Genomic DNA, 23,193 nt, shown 5'->3' on the forward strand with positions numbered 1-23,193 from the left:
TACACAGGAACTCCAGCACTCCTACCTGGAGTCACCCATGTTTCACCATCTGCTTTTTCCTGAGTATTGTTATTTTCTGTGCATATTCATCTCTGTCTTACCCAGTCTAATTTTAAATATTTCAAATAGTGGTGTTCAGAGTGAAAGAAAATTAAGCTATTCATATCCAGAAGTGCAAGCAGAACTTGCACACACCTGTCGAGAAGTGACAGGTGAGATCTTATCATAAAGCAAATGAAAGGTAGAAGAACAACATGGTATTTCCTCGCTGACTTTGTGACTTCTATGACCTTCCTATTTATCAACCTGATTTCTGTGGGCGTCATTAGCATGTTTCACCAAATAAAATTGCTTGTAAACCTCAGAGTCTGTTTGGGGCACTCTGTGCTGGTTTTACAGTGTTGTTGTGCAGCATCACCAGATGCCAAGCCACATACATGGGGCTTGCCCATGTGGAAACACCAGAGGAAAACAGAACTGCATTAATGAAACTGCATTAGGTGGTCTCAGTTGTAATTGTTGAATTTATTTTGGAAATAAATTACAAATCATTGACTCAAAGCCATTTGCATTGCAATGAAGAGCATTCGTACAGGATCGCAATGCAATTTGACAAGTCTGCTGACATTCATACCTCTGTACAACCTAAACAAATCCTGAGCTTTCCCATCCAAAAACTATGTGCACTGTCACAAGGGGGAGAATTGACTGGGTACATAAAGCAGATTGAAAACATTAATATCACCTGCCTGTGGGTGCCTTATGATTTATAATAAATCATAAGTTTCCTGTTTCAAGAATATGGATTAGCTTTACAGAATTGATTTGTTATGGATGTTTTAATAAAATACAACATCATTAATTCTGAGACCAGTAAGAAGAGCCCTACCAAAATAAATCATTCCCGCTACACTACAATCAAACACATACGTCAGTTCACTGACAGTCCCATTTGCTTCATGAATTCAAATAAACAGCTAAAAAATGCTTTCTCTTAAGAGGGGTCTACTGTGCTTCAGATCCTGAGCTACATGGATCCCCTAATGGGGAATCTCTCTTCTCGTTCTTCCACCCTCAGTCCATCTACATACATGAAGAAAAAGAAACATCACTAATTGCTGCTGAAAATCCTTTCCGTTTTGCAGTAGCCCCTCATACATTATGTATCGATCGAGAAATAAAATGGGGAGGGAAAAGGTAAAACCTATCTCAAACTGGGTGCTGTTCACTTGTTATGATTTAAATAGAAAGTGGAAAGCAAGCATTGTTTGATGGATGTTGTGACTACCTGAGCAGGCCTTCTCCTATGCATCATCTAAAACACTTTGGATCCCTTGAGGAAGGTTTACTGTGTACTAATTATCTGACCAGAACTGTCACTGCTTGGCTCCGCTGTAGAGGGTTGGATCTCTGGCTACTTGGCAGGCTTGCTGGGAATCTAGATTACACATATTTCATCCAAAACTTATCCATCCTCTACTGTGACCTTGTATTAGAGCCATAAATAGCAAGAAGTACTTGAGGAGGGCAATTAGATGTTGCTGCACCCCACGGCCTGCCCTGCAGTGCCTACAGAAAAGCACCAACCCCAGAAGTTAATGGGGTGAAGGCTATTTCTGCATTTGCCACAACACTTACTAAAGTTTCTTAGCTCAGTTCAAGGCTTGACTTTTTCCTTCTAATAAGCTCTATGGGAAAAGAATAAACCTGCTTATTTCCCCAAAAGAACAGCAGCTTAAGTCTCATGTAATTCACACTTAGTGTCCTGCTTTCCATTGGGGTCTATCAGCCTTTTGGGACATCAAGTGCCTAACAGCATAACAGGTAATGGAAAAGAGGAAAAACTCCCTAACCCCCTTTCTGAAAAATTAAATTGGATATCTCTGAGCTAAGCTTTTCAAGATTAATCAGCCCATCTACAGACTGCAAAGAAGATGGGGAACAGTGACCCTCCAATGAGCCAAGTACTCTGTGGAGTATACCCAGTGTAAAGATGGCCAAAAAACCAGGAGACGTGCATATGCAATCAAAATGCACCGTTCCACCTAAACCAAAATTTTGCCATGATTTCACCTATTTCTGGAACCTTGTTTACAAAAGAGTGCATTAAAAAAAAGTCAATTTTAAAAGTCTCAAACATTTTCCATGTGGCATGTCAGTATTATGGCACAATAGCAAATAGAATATGCAAACTATATCTCCAAAAGATAAAAGGAGACAAAATGAGAAAATGCCTGTTTGAGCTTTTTCAAGTACTAAGCAAAGCGTTTCTATCACATGCAGGTAGCAAGGGGGTTACTAAAGCAGTGCTGAGGACTTTGTGTTATGCGTTTAAACTTCAGGGACTGTTAACAAAGGGAACTCCAGTAAAAGCCAAATGTTGGTCTTAAGTTTCTAGTTATTTCCATGTAAGTTTTCTACAGAAGGGTTTCTACACAGATCTCTGCATTTTTAAGATGCAAAATATAAATATTTCACATTCAGCTTTTTTGTTTCTCTTTTTCAAACTACAGCCGATAACTAACACTTGTTTTTTGGGAACACTTGGGAATCTTAGTTTGCAACAAGACAGAGCAGAAATCTTTGAAAGATGAGGTCTCTCTTGCATTTCAAAACAGGCGATTAATAAAGTAGAAAAGAACCCTCCATTCTGCCACTGAAAGACAAATCTTTAGAGGCGCTTACAGGATTTGCATCCCTCCTCCTAGCAAGATTCCCCAAATCAACACATAATAGCTGTCTGGAGTACGCTGGGATGCTTGGTATCTTAATCAAAACTAAGTTGCTCTCATTTCATCAAAATTAGAAGATGTTTCATCATGTCTTTATTCTCAGCAGCGCATCGTGTCTCATAGAGCTCCTCTGTAACAAGGAGGAAAAAGGCTCCTGTACACTGGTATATGGGATATGGGTATATGGTACACTGGTATATGGGATATGGGTATATGGTACACTGGTATATGGGATTACAGCAAAGGCTTTTAGTTAAATAATATTTTACATGTGAGAAAAAAGACAACCGAATGCCTAAATTGACAGTCTTTCACTTACAGCCTTTTTTCCCTGAAAGCCTGGTAATTAAACCCATGAGCTGTATTACCTGCTCTGTAACGATATTACCTATCCATACATTATCTGCCACTGCAATTTTAGGTTTGTGTTTGCAGTGCTATTTACTATAAATGTGTTAAACTAAGAGGCACTCTAGAAAGAAAAAGGATTTAGCACATATAGATACTAAAAACAATCCATAGAGATCATATCGATCCTAAGGATGGTCAGGACAAGCCCTGATACTCTATTAACTTTAGTAAGATCTACAGCACAGAATATCTGTCTAAATACATCTTTGCATGGTACCCCAAGTACCTTGAGGTTTCAGCTTGACTGGGGGTTTTGGTGCTGGAACGGTACAAAGTTAATCACCATAAAAATCATAGAACTTACCAACAGATTTATTGTTGAGATGTTAGAGAACTAAATGACGTTAATTTAGTGAGGATAAGAACTTCAATTAGTTAATTACCTATCTGAAAATAATAAACTTTATAATCCACATTTTGTTCTCAGGCAATATTATACACTAGATATTTACTAGCTAGTACCTGTTAGTACTATCTGGATCTATATGCTCATGCTGAGCTGAAAATAGAATATTCAAAGGATTTCACGGCTTTCTTAACTTAAGAAAAACCACGTTCATTTCTACAGTAAATGTAATTATCATTAATTTTGCCTTTTTTTCCCTCGATTAATTTAGAAGCACACTCACACTGTACACAGAAATAAAACATGCACAGAATAAATCTAAAACAAATGTTTTAGCTGTATAACCCAGTGTCTCTAGTTTGTCTCCTCTCAACGGAGATAAGAAAGCATGAAAAAGAGAAGCAACTTCTTTTCTGCTTCCAGGAAGAGTCCCAGTGACTCCAAATAACAGCATTATTATGGGCGGATTTTAAAAATAGGCTCAAATTTACAACTTGTTCATAAAGAGCTAAACCATTTTGAATAGGCTCTATGCTCAACACCAGTGTGCATCGGAAGTAATTGTTGAGCAATGCTGTCAATGCATGAAAGAACTTCTGTAATCTGAATAATCTTACGCATTGTTTCACACAGGTGAGCAGATCGGCAGCAGCAGATCCCAGGGTGAGCACCGGTTTTCGAGGGGCTTGCAGATGTGTTTGGAAACAGCCAGTTGTATGGATTGCACAGTTCCTGATTCTGGAATTGATGGCAAATCAGCAAACTCCTCCACTTGCACGGGGGCTGAGTTTATAGCAGTTCACAGAGCAATTCAGGTTGGAAGGGACCCCAGGAGGGCACTGATTGCTACATTCAGTTGAGGATTTGGACTCAGTTACACTGGTCCATGTGAACTGGAAGAAATCATTTCTCACAAGTTTAGAAGCCAACTAAAATAATAGATTAATGGCTAATACCTTTTAGACTTCTGTGGAAAAAACAGCCTATAATCGTGCTACTGTTCACTTTTATGGATAAGCTTCATTTGCAATCCCTTGTCAAATCCCACGACTTGCTTACACTGTGCATCTTGCACATGGGAGACACAGACATTTGCTTTCGGACAATTCGGAAATATAATCTGCCAAAGGTGTTGCCAGTCATGCTCAAGCTCAAGGAGTTGCTGGTTGTGCTCTCCCAGTTTAGACTAGAAATATCATAGCCTTAAGAGACACAACCTTACAGAGATAAAATACACAAAATTACATTGGCATTTTGATTGTATGCCTGCTTGGCACCTTATTTCAGAAAAACCCACCCTATTTCCTACAAGGAACACGTGTCCCACTGGCATTCTGAATGCGCACACCTGGTCCCCAGCCAACTGTTGGTTTACCCAGAAAACCCACGAAAAATCAATCTCAATCTGCACAGGAATGCAAAAATACGAGGCTGTAGAATATCTTTACGTGACTGAATTTTGATGTACTCTGCTAGGAGCCATAGATACTGATCAGCTAGATGGCCACACTGCATAGATAACTGAGAATCTCAGTCTAAAAATACCAGTATCAAGAATCAAATGAATGGTTTGGCATATCTGAAGAACAAAGCACCCGCTCAGAATAATGATGCTATTTATAGGGCTCTGGAATAATACGCATGTATGTTATGGATGTTCTTTAATTTCACAGATGTGGTTCTATTCTGTTGCAGACATCATGACTCATATTAAAGCTTTACAATATACGGAAAAGAATTAAATGAAAGCCAGCAGATATTTGCTTCACACTTTAAAATAAGGATCTATGTGCATATATTAATATAAAAAATATTAGGTATGGTAAGTACTAAAGTAGGTAATTGCGTATTACAGCAATGGTGACCCTTAGGACACTGAGTTTGAACAGCTACAAACAGAAAAAAATATCGACAGCATGAAACTATGGAAGAGCTTTAGCAGAAGCCAGGTATACAGACTATTGTGGCCACATGATGCTGGCATATCCCTTGGCATTTTATTAGATACTCTATTCTGTATATCTTCAACATGGCTTTTACAATGGCCCACAGCCACATCAAATACAACATTTTACTTATAGCTGAAGAAAAAGAGGACTAAAAGCCCCTCAGGAAAATGCTTTGAAAGAGAACAAAACCGCTTGCGAGGCGTTTTCAAGACCAATCTGCCCCAGTGGCATGAATGCCCACCACAATGGAATATTCCTTTTCCTCTCAAACTAAAGCACCAATAGGATTTGTCAGACAGACAGGAAAACACTCCAACAACAGACAAAGATGACTTTCTGAGGATTTAATTTAATAGCTCTTCTGGGCACTAACTGGAAATAAGATACACCATAGAACTTGTTCACACTAAACGCATATGACATGCATATTTTTTTGTGCAAATACTAACATCCTTCATAATCCTATTTTTTTCTAACCATTCTACGTTCACAGAGAAAACAGCACAAAAGCGGGTTGTTTCTTCTGGGTTAATTTTGTCTCCAAACAACACTATACGCATTTCATAAAGCATCTTTCCCACCGGCTGTCTGGGGACACTTTTCTTCTAGTGTAAGTGGGAGAAGATGACCACAGTGCACCAGCAACAAAACTCTTGGTATTGTGCAAATACTTGATGTTCACCTCGGTGCTGAAATGGAGATATCTACAGGGTGTTTTATATGCTGAGCTAGAGCAAATTTAATCCCAAGAGTTCAGAATAGTTTGGAGACATTTTTGAGTTCACGGAAGATAGCAACTCTCCAGCTAGATCTTGACATTAAATGCAATGTAGTAATATCTAACCAGTCAGTGGACTGCTACATGATTGCTTCTGCTCTTCATCTGCAGAAGATGCGATAGTGCTGTTAAACCTGAGATTCTTTGTTTGACCCTGCAGCTGTCGTGGGCTGCTTTTCAATCCTGAGTTCTTTGGAAAAACAGTTGTCTTCCTGTTCAACTGTACAGAGATCCTACAACTGCCCCCCAACCAGAGGCTGCTGAGCTCAGAATCACCACTAGATCACACTTCAAACCGTGATCCAAATTTGCAAAGACTTTTCAGAACAGTAAGTCCCATGCCCAGTCTTACTCAAGGTCCCAGATCGTGCAGGTCACTTAAAATACAAGTTATAAACAAAATACATTTTCTTTGCACTTTTTTTAGTGTAACACCGAGCATCCTGTGCTCATACCACTGATGAACACAAAAGACAACACTCCATCTGCCCGCACCGCTCAGAGAGGCCACTCGTCGTTCACTTCTCCTGGAAAAGTCTAAACAAACACACCTGTTTGGCCAGCGGATCCTTCTTGACCAAGCCAGTGGCTGCAGCAATGTTCCCTGCTCCTTCCACTGTCTTCTGGGCCACCGCCGTCACCCCTGTCACCACTGCTCCCCCAACATTGGACACTTGCTCTTTGGTCTTCTCAGCCACTGAGGAGAAGCAGAAGATGGAAAAACACATTATGGTTCTTCAGAGAATCATATCTACCACTGACAGCTCAATATCATGAAGAGCCATAAGGTCGTTACACATTGTGTACCCCAAGTGGATCTTAAGAAATGAGACTGTCCCTCTGATAACACTGGAGTAGCAGAAGTAAAAATAAGCTTATTTGTGGCTCAACTTCTTTCACATGAAAGACATTTGACATTTTAATTCACGTCTACCTGTACTTTAGGGAACAAAATTCATTACTTAGGAGCTCTTATTTTGCCAAACTCACTGTGTAATGTACAAAAATTGCATTCAATATATCCTAGTTTGGAAGTGCATTTCAATTAGTCCAAACACTTCCACGTTACATGGCACGCAAGATTATTTTTTTACATTAGACTCAAAAGCCGTTGATTATTCTTTTATTTTTTTAAAATACACTTGAGCTACTGTTGTTCAACCAGAGAATTTCCAATACAACCTTTCATCTGGCTCTCTGAGGTTTGTGCCCCTACTGCTGGTGTGTCCATCCATAACATACTAATCTGCTGAATGAATGCTGAATGCTGAAGACGCCAAAGCAACCTGGATTAATAGCTCACATCAAAGCTCCAGGGAAACAGCAACTCATTTAGCCCACATACACCAGCAGCAGTTGCCATTCTACTTTTCCAAATATTACTGGGCTCTTTCTGCTCATTCATCCCAAGGGCTCTTTCTGGCAGCAACTTGCACTAGAGTGAAACCACTCTAACAAAAGAGATGGGGTGACTTCATGCCTTAAAGTTAAATGTCTAGATTTTCAGAAAACAAAAAACCCAACCAGACAGAAAACCCAACACATTTACTCATCTAAACAAGGGACTGTTCCTCAAAGCCATCCAACATACAGCTTTGTAATTCTAACTAATCCAGCCCAAATCCTACCTGATCCATGGAATGTATTCGTAGCCCTATTTGTACCCTTTATGGCCATGCTTTCAGAGACTTTTTGAGGAAGGTTTTCTATGGATAAATTAGACTTTTTTAATTCCTTACATAAAGAGCATCATCTGTCCATATCACAGGGCACACAGCACAGATTGCTGTGATTGACATCAAATAACAACTACTAGGAAAAAGCTAGAAAAGTAAACCATGTGCCTGATATGTGATTTTTATTAAAGACCCAAATAATAATTATCTGCTGACTGAAACCAGAGACACTCATTTTAACTGGAGTGAAAAATCAGTAACCAATTGGGTATTATCCCTATTATGACTGAAACCAGGAGTTTCCATTATAGAGCAGGACAACAGCCTGTACATTGTCTGAAACTCGAAAGTGAAAAACGATCTGTTCTAAAGATCTTCCAACACGCTAATATACAAATTAATGAGAAATTTCACTGTATTGCTCCTCCAGTACTCCATTGCCATGCTTTTTCCAGAAAAAAAAAAATAAATACATATATATGTATATATATATATATATATAAAATCAAATGTGGGTTTTGCTGAAAAGCAAATGTTGCCCTCGGGCATGTTTGACATAACACTAGCAAGTGCGGGGAGAAATCCATGAAGATGCGCATTTCATTATTACCAGCTACAGATTACAAAAGCTCTGGATTCTACACAGGAAATTCATTTAGGAAGTTTATCATTAGCTCTTGCAAACATATATCTCAAAGTATGTGTCCTTGTAACCCATTATATCTTCCAAATAATGTTAAGATCTGATTGTGTGTGGGGCATTTCAGAAACAAAGGAACATCTGAGACACACTTTTTAATGCTTTAATATTATTTTAAAAGGCTAGAAGAAATCTCCAACAGAGCTATGGAAGAAAAAAAGTACCATCTTGCAAAAATAAGCTTTAAAGCAAGCAATATTCTCCAAGAAATTTTAAAAAATAGAAACGATATGTGTTAAGCAGGTTTCAGTATTGATTTTTACTTTTCCTCTGCTTCATTCCTTTTCTGGTAGAGAAGGAAAAAGTCAACAAAACCGAAATTACTCAAGATCTTAAAAAACCCTGAGCCTTGACAGAATAGAGTGCAATTGGGTGCCTTGTGGATGCTGCGATATAAACCCCCTAATTCCCTCTGCCACTGTTAAGCCCCCATTTCTCAGGCTATATTGTCATGGCAAGTACAACCACCTGCCAAAAGCAGCTGTTCAGTGGCTGCTGTTCCCAGCACCGGAGGGTTTTGGGAAAGCTCTGGGCAAAGTCTGTTTTCTCCTTCCAGAAACACGTTACCCTGGGAAAGCCTTAGTACGTACAAACACAACAACAAACTAATCAGGCCACTAGCACAACGACGAGATACCTGATAAAAGTAGTAACAAAAGCAGTATATTTAAGATTACTCCTATTCCAGACATAGCATAAGGAAGCCAACACAGGAGTTAGCATGAAAGATCTCGTATGCTACTTCAGAAATCACATCCATGAAGATAAATCCAGCAAACCATACACACAGCACAGATCTGCAAAAGCACCAATACTAGCAGGAGAGAATTTTCTTTGCTGTCTCTAAGGAATATCCAAACACCATCAAAGCCCTGATTACCAGGCTGACTCTGGAAATAAGCTCCAGCCTGGTGACCCTTCAGCTCTGGAAGCCTGGCAACAGGAGATGAAAACACAAAATAGGTTTCCAGTCTCATGTACTTTATTGCTTACATTAAGTAGTAACAGGGGAAAAGCATTAAGTGCACACAAACAAATCAGTTCAGAACGCAGGGGGTTGATACCAACTAATTAAATTAATCTGAATCTGGGTTGTTTAATGATCTTAAGCCATTAAGTCTTTGTGAAGTTGACATCTGCTTTGCATCGCAGCACCGAGAAACAGAGTAAATGAGCTTCTGCAGAGCTCTGGCCTGATTCCTTCCATCAGACTGTCCATTCCAGTAAATAATCCCAGGACCGTGGACTATGCCCATGCCAAGTATAACTTTGAAACTGAAGTTCTAATACTGACTAGAGCACTCTGCAAAACTTATTAACATCAAAGATTTCTTTTCCCTACTTATTACAGACAATTGGGTGACACTGGGTATCAATGCAAAACCTCTGGAGCAATTCAAAATGAGAACTAGTTGCTTTCAATTTTGAATTATAGAAGTAGATGAAAACCACAGGATTTCTCTGAATTAATGAAATGACTCTTACTGCACTAAATACACTTTAGAATATGTATTTCAGACAATAAGGTTGCCTTAGGTACTTGAAGAATTAATTACAATAAAGCCATAAGTTGGAGGTTCATTAATTCATACAGTTTACTGTAAGATACCCGATGGAATTCAGGCAAATGCAACAAGAACACAGCACTGTGAGTGTTAAGAACAAGAAGAATAAAAGAATTAAGTAAAACACTTGACTGTTGTTCATAACTGTTGATACTGTGTCTTGATTCAGCCTTGGGAAACAGACACCCGGTTGAAACGAAGGGCTTTTTTGGCTCATCTGTTGGACAAAAGAGTGGTTTATTTTGATTACCAGGAGATGGACTGTCAATATTTCATCTTTGATACCATACATTCCTTGACACTTATCCCTGAGAGATAAGCACTATGGATGAATTATGCACTCTCAGTTGAAAGCCGGTAGACATTATTATAATTAGGCAGGTCAGATACACAAGCTAACTCACCATAAAACCAATGAGCAAAGCTGCTTCCTCTGCAGAAGTTCTAAGGGTGACCTGACAAATAACATACTGTATTCCTGTGAATCACAGCCTGGTTTCCTCTTTTTGCTGTGTCTTGATGCCACTAAACCCACTGCAATCAGGTCCCACTTTGTTTAAAGAGAGAAGCGTCTCAGTCTGGTATTTCTGGATTCAGAAAGCAACTGACCCAAAAGCCCATGGAGTTGTTGGGCACTTTGAGGTGTGTCAGTGCCCAGTCCCTTCACCAGCAAAGGGTTTTAAACCACAAATGACACAAAAATAGCAAAACTAGGAAGGCCTTGGAACGCAGACAGTAATAAAGAACTATACAAGTGTGAACATGTTTATTTTGAGCTGTGATTCTCATTTGCATTGACTGTCTCCAGCCTCTTGAATAATTTTTAGTCACATAACTAAATGTGTTATTGCACATCAAGTTTCACATGATATTAACACCTTGGTGCAACAGATGACTACCAAAACCAGCAAACTCTTAGTCCCATGAAAAGAGACAAGTAAGTCTTTCCAGGTGCCCCAAAAGGCAGGTTTGTCATATCATTTTTATTAGCATTGATTCAAATGGGTTTGATTTCCAAGACGACTTCACCAGCATTTCTCAGTGTCTTCATATTATCTCTCATAGCATCACAACAGCAAACCCAAGCCTGTTTTTACTGCTAGCCAGAATAACTCCTCATAGACTGGCCATTTTTTAATTTTTATTTTTAAGAGACATGTCCAAGCAATTCCTCTGTCCTTACAATTGCAAGCCATTATTGTTTCATTTTAGAAACCATGCCCTCTGGATTTCTGCATTAGTTCTCCTCACCGCTGCCTTTCATCCTGCATGGCTTCTCGTCCTTTTCCAGTTTTGTTCAACAGCCGCGCTCCTTTCGAACAGATTAACAGGCTGGTAGGAAGCAAACCATGGCACACTGCTTATTATTCCCAGCCTTTGGATGCTTCACTTTGTATTACCCACTTCCTAAAGTGGGTGAGAAGTGACCACCACTTCGCCTAAAATTCCCAGTAATCCTTCTGAATTTTCTATTCAGAGGCACAGCACATAACAGATGTGCTCTCTTTATGTTTGGCTTTATAGTCTGTTTTGTATCTTCCAGAACAAAATTTTGTCAAACCTGTTAAAAATTCTATTCATCTACTTAAAATTTCCTGTCTCATTACACATATTGCAATCAGATAAAGATATGTGCTCACAGGATTCAAGATCAGTTGTTTCTCTCAGGAGGTGGGAAAGACCTTTCCCAACAGTTCACCTACTAGAGTCCCAGTGCTTCAGCAAGTTTCATACATGTGCAAATGCCCTTTTATTCTCTCATAAATCCCCGCTTGGTGAACATCACCTCTATAGACTTACTTGCTAGTGCTATCAGTTGCTGTTTCCACATCTGATATTATATATATATATATATGCATCTCAGTTCTCATTCTACTGCAATCTTCTACTGTCTACAGTAATGATCTCTCTAAATATTTCTCCTAACTGAGGTCTAACAAGCTGAGATTTCGAACCTTACAACAAGAGCATGGATGTTTAGCCTCAGGCTAAGACCTGAAGGACTTTCAACCATGTTCAGTTTTATTACTACAAATACTCTTGACTGACTTCTCAACCATTTATTTGGGTTGAGATATCAAGTGTTGCCATTTGTTTACCCTTTGCATTGGTTTACCTGCGCACAGGTGGCTGCAAACAGAACAAAAAAGAAGAAAGCCCTTTCTGCTCCTCCATTTGTTTTGTAGTTTCTTAAGGTAAACACTTTACACATATTGACCATGCCCCTTCTTCATATCTCCAGAAGTCACACATTCTGCAGCAGCGGCAAGTTCTATTCAATGCACTGCGGTCAGCCCTGGCTTTCCTGCGCTTTGTAGAGATCAAAGAGACTGTTCACCTTGCCACTTACTAGTCTCTCCAAATTATTGGTTACCGGTTTCAGTTCATGCCTACAGTGAACCCTGCAAATCAATTTAAAATGCAAATTTACTCCTTTCCAGTGTAGGAATGCTAACGTGAATACACATGTCTGGAATTAACTTCAAAGCGCTGTTGTCACTGAGAGATTAGGCAGTGCTAAAACAAAATCAAAACCATCATAACTGTAATAAATTCAAATCAGTTTATTGAAACTCTGAAATTTGTTTCTTTCCTATAAATCATTTCCCTTCTCTCTTCCCACCCAAGCAGCTCCAGTGGGACACAATGATGAGTCACAGAATCCTTTGGGAACAGAAGGGGTGATGGGCACGTCCAGGCTGCAGGGACAAGAACACCTGCTCTGAAACTGTACTATTTGTGTTTTGTTGGAAACAGACCTCAGACTGGTACAAAGAACCACCAAGAGCACAGATGATACTGAGATGTTAAGTTCACATGGCATTCTCTGCAGCCACAGATGTGTCTATTTAAAGCCCTCTCCACCAGTCCCACCACCTGACAAGCAAATTTTCCCCATCAGGCCATAGCATACCTTGGATCTCAAAGACTCTTCCATGGTTTGAAAAACCAAAGCTCTAGCAGAGGCACCAGTCCTGGAAGCAGGTATTGATGACTTGGGTGTACCCATTTCTTCTGAATTCTCTCCCCATTATTGGGAGGGTCAAGGAAAGTATCACCTGTGCTCCTGAACCTTTTAGCTGTCTTGCCAGGGCCCTGAAATCACTTTTAATTGACCTTGCACTTCTAGTTGCAACTTCATTAGTACCCACCTGAAAGATCAGGAATCAGTAATAGCCTGAAGGTTGAACTAACCTCATCAGTCACCTGATGACATCCCCATGGGAGCTCCAGAAAGGCAAAAAACTTCCCCCAAAAGAGGATCCAACCTACAAATGGATGTCTCCATTCTGTTCAGAACAGAGTCACCAATGACCACAGCTCACTGTTGTTTTTTCTCAGCACTGGTCTTAATGCAGGTCTTGCTTCAAGGGCTCGGTTGATGCACCCTCAAATATGTTGCTCGCACAGGCTCCTGTTCTTCTGCCTCATCATGTGCTTTGTCCACCACACCTAGAGCCTCATAGCTATTCTGTAAATGTAGCTAAGAGGGTTCCTCCTACAGCTCCCTTCAGCAACCTGCTTCCAGCCCTCTCTACCCCCCAGCACTGCATTCCTCCTGCCGCAGCACAGGTCCTGGACCTACCTCTGCATGAGCCACGCTGACCTGCCCTGCGTGCACCAGAGCCGGCAGAGCACAGCTCCAGGAGACACCTCCTCCCCGGGCTCCCAGATGCTCCGCAGCCTGCCTGCCAGATCACAGCTCCCGCAGGTGCAATTGCTACTGCACTCCAGCTCCGCGAACATCTCAGGACCGCAGTGATTCCCCAGACACCGAGACGGAAACAGCACCACCAGGAGCTCTGCCCGCGGGACCGCCGCGGTTCCCCGGACACCGACAAAGAACCACCACCCTGGGGCGGCTGTGGGACCGCCGCGGTTCCCCGGACACGGACCATCAACCCGCCCCAGCGGCCGCAGCCGCGTTAAATCACCCGCGCCCCGCCTGCGGGCCCCGCCCCTTCACGGTTCGTCCAATCAACGGGCTCAGAGACGCGGGGAAACGCCCTCTGCCGCCGCGCAGCTGCTGTGATGCTATGGTTACGTCATAATCCTGCTCTGTGACGTGACACGGGTTGCAGTCAGTGTCTCCTCAAAGTCTACATCATTTTCCTGCCCTGTTTGTAGCAGTAATCCCCGTCTGTTCCCACTGCCCAGCTGTAAGCTCCTCCATCTGCAGAGCGGAGTCCTCCTGCCACCTGCCCAGCTCCTCCCCACTGTGTCCCCCGTCTGCCCCCCATGGCACTCCTCTTATCCACACCCCACCTTTCTGCCTCCTCAGAACACAGCGAGACAAACCCCGGCACCCAAGCCAGGTGTGCAGTTTCCATAGGTGAAAGTTCTTAATTGAAAAAAAAAAAAATGAACACTTCACTTTTTTATACCAACTAGTTTATAATGTTCCAGCACTGAATATGTCACCTTTGACAACAGGCAAAAACCAGAAAGACCCTTGATTTATCTATTTCTACAAAAGCAAGTTATGTCCTTCTATTTAGGAATCTGTTTTCATGAGTCTCCTGGCTCATACTAATACAGCCTGGCTTTGATTCAGAACATCCCTAAAAAACCCTTCTCACATACAAACAACTATATTAAATGTATATATTTGACTGTAAAACAGTGTATGTATTTTGGCAAAATGAATGTTGCTTTCCGCCTTTCCATTTTTTAATGTTTTTCTATCATGCATAAATTGGAGTGCTCTCAGAAAAATACATGGGGTTTTTAACAGCTAAATGCTTGGTTAATCGAATTAGGCAAGCAGTTGAAATTAAGAGAATTGTCTTACCTGTTGTGACACCATGAACAACTCCTTCCTTGGTCCTGGAACCTGAACAAAGAACAATATTAGGTTGAAGATACATGTTCTTAAGTGCTGGTAAAGAGTAGATGGGTGACAAAGAGAGATGAATATATAGATTACATACTGTTGCATACAGTATTTTCTAAGATTATTCAAATTAATTAACGAGAAATTCAATCTAAGGGAAAGCGTAAAACCATCAATAAAGAGCAGCGGCATGAGCATATGTTGACTGTGGAAAGGTGAATAATACAGGTAACACTTCTGCAGTTTATTTTTTGTACATGGTGACTTCATTGCCATTTTCTTAATAGCAGTGTTAATGAAGGCTTCCACTTTGGAAACTCACACGGATTATTCTGCACAGAAAACGTGTTACGGTCAATGTTCTGAGGAGGCTTATACAGCCCTTTGCAGAAGAGCAGAGCCAAAGTTTCCAGAAGATCTTTACGAACTTAATTTACAACTCTTCTCCAGATCTCAGCTTTTACAATAATACAATTAAACACCGAAATATAAGTTCATTCATCAATATGTCCTGCTTGCTAGTAGTGCCAATTTATGGGACCTAAGCCATGTACTTATGGCACTGATTGATTACAGCATTGAAAAGGCTCTGTTACCCTTGAGCACGAGCAGAATAAAAATCCATGGTAAGGAAGAGGGGAAACATAACATTGCATGATGTAAAATGACATGTTCCCTTAACTAGCTAATGAAGAGGTTGAACAGCTAAGAAGTCTTTTCCTTCCTTTATTCAGTTTTCTCTTTTGAAAAAGCTTGTTTTCTCTCACCGAAAATATTTACCATTGAAAGAATGGTCCATTCTATTAAATCCAAGGTGTTAATGTCTAAGGACTGGTTTTAGGACTTTGGTTCTCAATCCTGTGGCACCATGAGACCTGAAGAAGCAAAGCCCTTTGAACACATACTGGAATCCAAGCAGGTGATGGTTCTAAAAAGAGACTAAACACCATTTCAGGCTTACAGTGTGTCTATCTGAACACTTAATATTAAGCATATGCTTTTAAATGCATTGTTAGACCTAGCCGATATCTCATTCATCTTGGTGAAGTTATTGTCTGCAAGCCAAGCTATTAAACACATGGAAAGCTGTGATAGCAAGTACTGAGTTCCGTGGGGCTGGTAGGAGCTGGATGGTAGGACAGAACTCCCTGAGGACTCTGCAATGGATCCATCTCCAGAGGATCACACACAAATTGGCTCTTACCGCATGTACGCTGATGTAACACTGCAACTAACACTGAAATGCTCATCTCTTTCTGTTAGTGGAAGACGGGCTTTGCTTTAATGAAACCTCGTCCCACAGAGCCATACAGAGCAGAAATACGCATAGCCAAATCCATTAACTGGCAAACAACCAGCTAGGCGCTGGTCCAGACCTCACAGCATATGTTAGAGCTCAATCCTATTTGCCCCACTACTGCACACTTGCATGGAAGGAGCTGTTTCTGCAGTCACAGCTACAACAGGATCTATAAGTACATTAGGACCAGCCAGAACAAGCATATAAATAATAACAGTTGAATTCAGTAGGACGACTCCTGGCTGGTAATGAAGGAAAGCTGGTCATCCATATTGTTTCTGAGAGAAACTAGCTATCTTTCATTCTGGCATTCCCAAATTATCAATAATCTTGTTCATTGTACCCTGCATAAGAAGGGGGACAGAGGAATCAGAGCAGGGATAATACAAAGTCCAAGGAACCTGACACTGGCCTATACTGCTTAGGTGATTCAGGAGTGATAATAGTACTTGGTAATGCTACTTTTCTTTGCTATAATACACATTTTTGCGAAGGGAAGGAGAAGAGTGGACTCATTTCTGGGATTTTTGAGACACAAACAGACCATTCCAAGCAAGCCCTCCCTGAGATTCAGGTTGCTTAGTCAGAGCTGGTTAAAGACAGGGAGACATAAGCCCAAATTGGGTGAAGGCAAAATTATCATCTAAGAAAAACACTTGCTCCCAAGGGCTGAAACCCGTTATTCATCAGACAGACCTCGAGTCCCTTGACTACTCCTCTGGCTTTTCTACTGCCAAAGGAAAATAAGAAACCTTATAAAAAGAGAGTGCAGCAGAGGAATTCAGATCGTCTTGCCAAATAGGTCACGACTGCACTCTCTACTCAAAGGCCAAGTGCCAGCTAAGCACAGGGAGTAGTAAACAACTCATGCATGGACTGCACTGCTCCTGATAAGCTATTCCTTTGTTCTGCTAGGGTATAACACATCGAAAATAATCAGACTGGAAACTTCTGTTCCTGAGCACTGATCATGCACTCGAGTCAACTGAGCAAAAACTTCATCTCCCTGGTAGCGCTCGCAGAACTCAGGAGCACTCAGTGCATCACTGAGAGCACGCAGGAGCATCATTTGGACCCTCATCCCTGGTTTCAGAGCAAGTGGGCGTAAGTATTGCCACTCGTTTCCTCATGCTTCACACCAACAGCTCTCGAAGGATATATGGAGACACAGTTTTAAATTTACGGTGTATGTGAAGCAGCACAGAACGGCTGAGTCTCAGTCCTCCTTTCTAATCAATGACCAAGCCGTTGTTTGACGTCAAGGAAGGTGTTGGTGCTGTGCTTGGGCAAGTCAAGACAGAGCCAGTGATTTCGGCTGGCTAGTGCAGAAATGTATCAGCAGAGGAATTTAGTGAAAGAAAAATGAACACCTGGAAGCATAAAAACACACTGCAGACTGCATTAAACAGTATCTTGGGTATTAAAAAGCAAGGCAAAGACAGTGGACTGAGGGAAGAAAGAAAAGACGTCAGCACAGAGAGGCAAAAAGATTCCCAGTTAATCCTCCAATATGCCACTCTCCCTCAGAGCTCTAAGATTCCCCCTGTGCCAAAGAGAACTTTTAACAGGTAGGAATATGCTACAGTCTCTCACATAACAAATAACAGTGGCCTGGGCAGAAAGGTCCAGATGTTTTCCAGGTTTACTTAAATTCCACTGGTTTCAGTGGGAGACCATGTCATGCAGGGAATCTGGACCAAAGACTTTGCATCTTATTAATTCTCCAGAAGCAACGGAAGGCTGAATGTCATGGAGCTGACTGTTGCAACTGAAAATGATGAGCAGGTCCCTCTCAGCCCAATGGTGTTATGTTCTTCTTTTTGCAAGATGTCAGGCAGCTTTCACAGCATAATCCGCCTGCGATACTCCTATCTGATAACCCAGCTACAGATACATGGAGGGAGAAACCTTCAGGAGCTCTAATGCAATGTGCTGCTCCCCTCCTCTGCTCAGCAAGGGGTTTCATCACCTTCTGCATTGCAACTGTTATCAGCCCACAGAACCAAAAGATTATCACAGCAGCCTTTGCTAAGGCTGCTCGGAAGAGCTGACCTGCCAGAGCTCCTGGCGACAACTTCAACCAGAGGCTTTTTTACCTGCATGACTGAAACTGTGCGTGTAGCTCTTTCCTCCTGAAAAGGGAGGCACCTGCTGAATGATCCTTCACCACCCCTATGGCCACCTGCACAGGTCCCTATCGTGTCTCAGGACTCCACTGTCCTCAGTATTTTATTCTTAAAATAAATAGCAAGCCTGCCCTACAAAGTCCAACCTCAGCAAAAGCATCTCTGAAGACAATAGAAAATCTGTTGCCTTTGGGAGCAGGACTAGGTTCAAATATTATTATATTACAGTCTGGAGAACAGGCCAGGCACAAAGATTAATTCAGCACACAACACAGGTTTCTAACACGAAGAAATCAATGACCCCAGAAGCATGGTGAGGAACTACAAGAAAACAAAGAAAAAGAAAGCCCTGCCCTGAAAAATAACTCCAATATCATGCACGATGTATAGCAAAAAAACATCTATTTTGACATCTTGAAAATGAGCAGACGCTCATTTTAAAATAGACTCATCTTACAATTAGCTTTCAAAATGACTGCCATCTCTGTTGGCAAGAGCTCTGAGCTTTGCTGTGGCTCAGCAGGAGAAAAGTATGTTCCAAATGAGTAGTCCAAACTATCTGGAGCAGCAATAATTCGTTACAGACTAGCACCAGCCTGCAAGGGCAGAGGGAATCCTGAAAAGACATTGGAATTGCAGAGACCTCAGTGCTCCCATTTAAGAGAAATGCCTCTGGTTTTCAGCTCTGGGTAATTTCTCTTTGATTCCTGCGCACATCTCCCTCAGTACACACAGCATCCCTTACAGAACTGACCTGCTCAGAATCAGCAAAAACGAAATGAACTACAGAATAGACCATCTTTCCCCCTCCATTCTTTTATAGACTGGCTTTATTTGATAAATAGGATAAATAGATCCATAATTACTTTTTTTCAATGACCAGTTATTCATATGGTTGTGGCAGATTATTTTCCTGTGAGTTATTCATTGCAGCATTTGCAAGATAGTCCCCTAAAACCCGATACTTGCTAAGTGAAGATGATAATCATGCAATTGAAGTGCTGATCTGGGGTTTCAAAATAATTTTATCCCTGGCTCCATGCAAGACTCTTGTGTGGCCTAAATAAGTAACTTAACAACCGCTTTGCTGCCTTGGGTTCTACCTGCCCTACCTCATTAACTGTAGTGGCTCTTCATGGAAAATATCCGCTATGGAAATGCAACAGTAAGTACAGAACACAAAGTTCATTTCAAAAGATGAGGAGAGGTGACACTTTGCCGTGTAAAATGTTACTGTGGATGTGCCAAGGAGTCAGCATGGTTTACGCTCAGTTCCTGAATTAACCTCTCACGTTTCTTCTTTTAAAATCCCACTTAAAACCCACATGTTCTAAGGGATGCTGTGAAGTTACCTTCCACTTCAGCTTTTCTATATATTTTTATTTTTAAGTTTATTTTTAGTGTATCAAGCACCCCTTCAACCAGCAAAACAGCGTGCTAGCTAGCGACCTGTACAGGAAGGCACCTCCTTCTTCACAGCCTTATTGAGCGTGGCATTACGGACGTGGCTCCACAAAGCAGTAACACCAGCCCAATGCAGCGACAGAACAACCAATGTTTGCCTTCAAAGAACTGGAGCTCAGGAGGCCACGACTCTCATTTGTTGTGTGATGATGTCCTATGAGTGATCGCATATCATTTTTCCAGAAGATGAGCTCTGGTGAGGCCCCAGCAGTGAATGTCAGGGTCCAGCACCCCGCAGTACCTACCCACGTACAGGACCCCCTCTTTCGTCTTCCCCGCCGCCTCTGCCACACCCTGCTTGGTTTTCTCTGCTGCTGCTACAACTCCCTCCTTTGCCTTGGAAAGTCCTTTCATGAACACATCCATGGCTGAAGAATTTCTTCACACAGCTCTAGGGGAAAAAAAACAAGTGCACTTTCAGTAAGATGTTTTTTCAGCTTTTTATCCTGGAAAGGGAAGGAAATTTTATCCAACTGGATAGGATCACAATTACTTTTAAAAGTTGTTATTTGTATCCGCATATTATGTAGCTTTCATCCTCGTCTCTATTAGCGATACAGAAACATCGCTGTATGTAAGGTTGCACACAGTATTTCAGATAGAAAGAACAGTGAAATAACTAGAAAGAAAATGAGTACAATTACGTGAATCACCTTTACATTTTCTCACAGTCGTGTGTATATAGTATAAGAAGTTAAACAGCACTGGCAGGGCAGTTGCCTCAATCCCAGAAGAGCTTGGGGATCCTGTTTCCACAGAATCCTACAGAGGTGTTGCTGTAACACAGCTCTGGTTGGAAGATGGATTCATTGATATAAGAAGTCCCTTCCTTGCCTACCAAGGCATCATTTCCCCCAAAGGACAGTGCTGTCCATGTGCCTATTGCAAGGCTTAGCCCTGTGATTTGATGATACTCCACCCCTCATCCAGAGGAAAAAGCCAAAATTAAACAAAAGCTCGCAACTTTAAAGAAAACACTAAAACACACCTTCAAAATGGCAAATGTTCACTTGTTGTTATAAGGAACTGCCATTACAACCCAGAAGGACTGGAGCAAATCGAAAATTCTGTTTTCCCAGTGTTTTGTGCACGGTCCATGTCCCTCTTCTGGAAACTGAGTCTGCCTAAATGGATTCTTTGCATGTAGAAGGGCTGAGAAAAGCTTTCACTAAAAAACAAAAGCAGGAATGCAGGGTTTTTGCAGCACTGCACTAAAGCCAGCAGGTGAGTTCTGTGGCAGCTGTACAACCCAGTGCTACACCCAAACCGCTAAAATAGTGATTAGAACCAAGAAGTCACGGTCCCTTCAACGAATCTGTTATCCTTTCTCTTCCCCTACCCACACAGAAAGAACGGCTGCCTGTTATTTTCTATGCCGGAGGCTGGGTGGGAGGAATGGATGTCTAGGAAGGCATCTGGGCTGCTGCAGCTTTCTACTAACTCGTGACAAGCGTGCGAAGAAAGGCAGCGTTTGTGCTCCAGCCAAACTGCCCACGGCACCTGGAACCCTGGCACTATGGGGGATGTCCCTTGTGCACACAGAGCCGGGGGTGGCAGCCCCAGCACGGGGGACCAGTCCCTGGGGGACCCCCCGGTTCTGCCACGGGTGTCCCCAGGCCCGTCCCAGCCCAGCGGGCAGGTGAGGGGGCACCTGGGGACCGCGGATGTGTATCAAATAATACACGCACACCTGCAGAGGGAGGGAGAGGGCAGGGCGTCGTGACTATATATATATCTCTATACATATAGAGAGAGGCACCTACCGAGGAAGGCAGGGCGACGCGACCGCACGGCACCGATCGGCTCCGGCTCACACGCCGTCGGCACAAGGCGGCCAAAGCACCCGGCTTCTCCTCCCTCCCCCGTGCCCCCAGGAAGACGCTCAACAGGAAATATATACATAAATATATATATATAATATTTTAGATATTTTATATATGTGTAGATACATGCACACACACCCCAACGGCTACACGGGCACAGCAAGCCCAGCCCTGGGCAGCACCCAGGCGGCCGCAGCCGTTCACCCCGCTCCCCCCGCCAGCCCCCCGGGAGCCGCCGCCGCCCCCAGCGAAGTCCCCGCGCCCCGCGCCGCTCCGCTTACCGCCGGGCTCCTCCGCCACCGCCGACCGGCCCGTTCCGAGCAGACGTGGGGCGGTGGGGACGGGGATGGGGAGGCGGCGGGAGAGGCGCGGGGGGGGCCGGGGGAGCTGCCCGTTCTCAGCACATCCCCGAGGGGGGACAGCGGGTCTGCGGAAGCACCCCCGACGGCAGCCCCGCAGGCGGCGAGTGTGAGGGAGAGGAGAGGGCGAGGGGTGGAGAGAGGATGCGTCGCGGAAGGAGGGAGGGAGGGAGGAAGAAGCGGAGGGAGGCTTCACCACGTTCCGCCGTTTTCTCCCGCCCACCCCCGGCTGGGGTCTGCGCCCCCCGCCCAGCCTCCTTTTTAGCGTCCTCGGTGGGAGGCGGGATAAAGTGGGAGCGCTTGTTCCATCGGCGCAGACCAGGAGAGGAAGAAGAGGGAAAGGGAGACCAGGCGGCTTGGTCCTTGGTCCCCCGGGACTCCGCACATCCACCGCTCGTTCGAAAACCTGGAGCACCACATCTTGGTGTAGGAGAGCTGTCAGTGATGACTGCAGCAGTCCTCTGCTTCACCTCACCCTTCCGTTCACCAAAGCCTTGGAAAAGCTACCCAAGCATCTACCCGTTTTTTCTTCTACTTCCAAATCTCCAGCCCAATTGATTGGAGCTCAACGTGATCAGTCTCACAAGGTTCATGATCCCAGCTCATTTTTAGTTTGGGAGGTGATGCACTTGCAGCTGTAATTTGCATCTTAACTCTATTGAGCACACACACACAAAATTTATCCCAAATCAGGAAGATTATGAGAAGTCCTGCCTCACTCCTGCCAGATGTGCCCGACCCCACACCTCTGCTCACATCCTCCACCTTACAACCATGGCCACTGCTACTCAAATCTTCACGGGATGCATAGAAGTCACTTTTTCCCCAGAAAGGGCAAGCTTTCAAGCTTCTCTATTTTGGTAGCTGAATTTAGGCATGAAAAGCCAAGAGCAGTAGGAAACAAGGCATTAGAACAGATGGACCTTCAGCTTCAGTACATCAGTTTGTGTGCTGTATAAAATCCTGCAAGACCTACAGAAACAGTTTGGTCTTTATCGCACTCCAAAAGGAGAAACAGAACGTGGTATAGATGAGAAACAAGGTTGTGAGCTGCAAGGAGCATCTTTCATCCATCACCTGGTGCAGACAGCTGATGCAGCCCTGGTTTCGTTTTCATTCTGAACACGTAG

At 42.8% G+C, this 23,193-nt stretch overlaps 1 protein-coding gene across 2 annotated transcripts in view; it reads right to left on the reverse strand.

Annotated features, from left to right (window-relative positions):
* SNCA (synuclein alpha) overlaps positions 1-22,275 on the reverse strand; it is a 50,725-nt gene extending 28,450 nt beyond the window's left edge. Inside the window, exons 1-5 of one of the 2 annotated variants that reach the window (XM_065062405.1) lie at positions 21,986-22,275; positions 21,645-21,762; positions 20,127-20,272; positions 14,950-14,991; positions 6,768-6,913 (exon numbers count right to left, since the gene is read on the reverse strand). In XM_065062405.1, the coding sequence (XP_064918477.1) occupies positions 6,768-6,913; positions 14,950-14,991; positions 20,127-20,247 (309 nt within the window). In that variant the 5' untranslated portion in view covers positions 20,248-20,272; positions 21,645-21,762; positions 21,986-22,275. The remainder of the gene's footprint in view (positions 1-6,767; positions 6,914-14,949; positions 14,992-20,126; positions 20,273-21,644; positions 21,763-21,985) is intronic. The other variant, XM_065062404.1, reaches the window with a different exon arrangement.
* Positions 22,276-23,193: the final 918 nt, after the last annotated feature.

The sequence above is a fragment of the Columba livia genome, chromosome 4, assembly GCF_036013475.1.
Source record: "Columba livia isolate bColLiv1 breed racing homer chromosome 4, bColLiv1.pat.W.v2, whole genome shotgun sequence".
Taxonomy (NCBI): Eukaryota; Metazoa; Chordata; class Aves; order Columbiformes; family Columbidae; genus Columba; species Columba livia.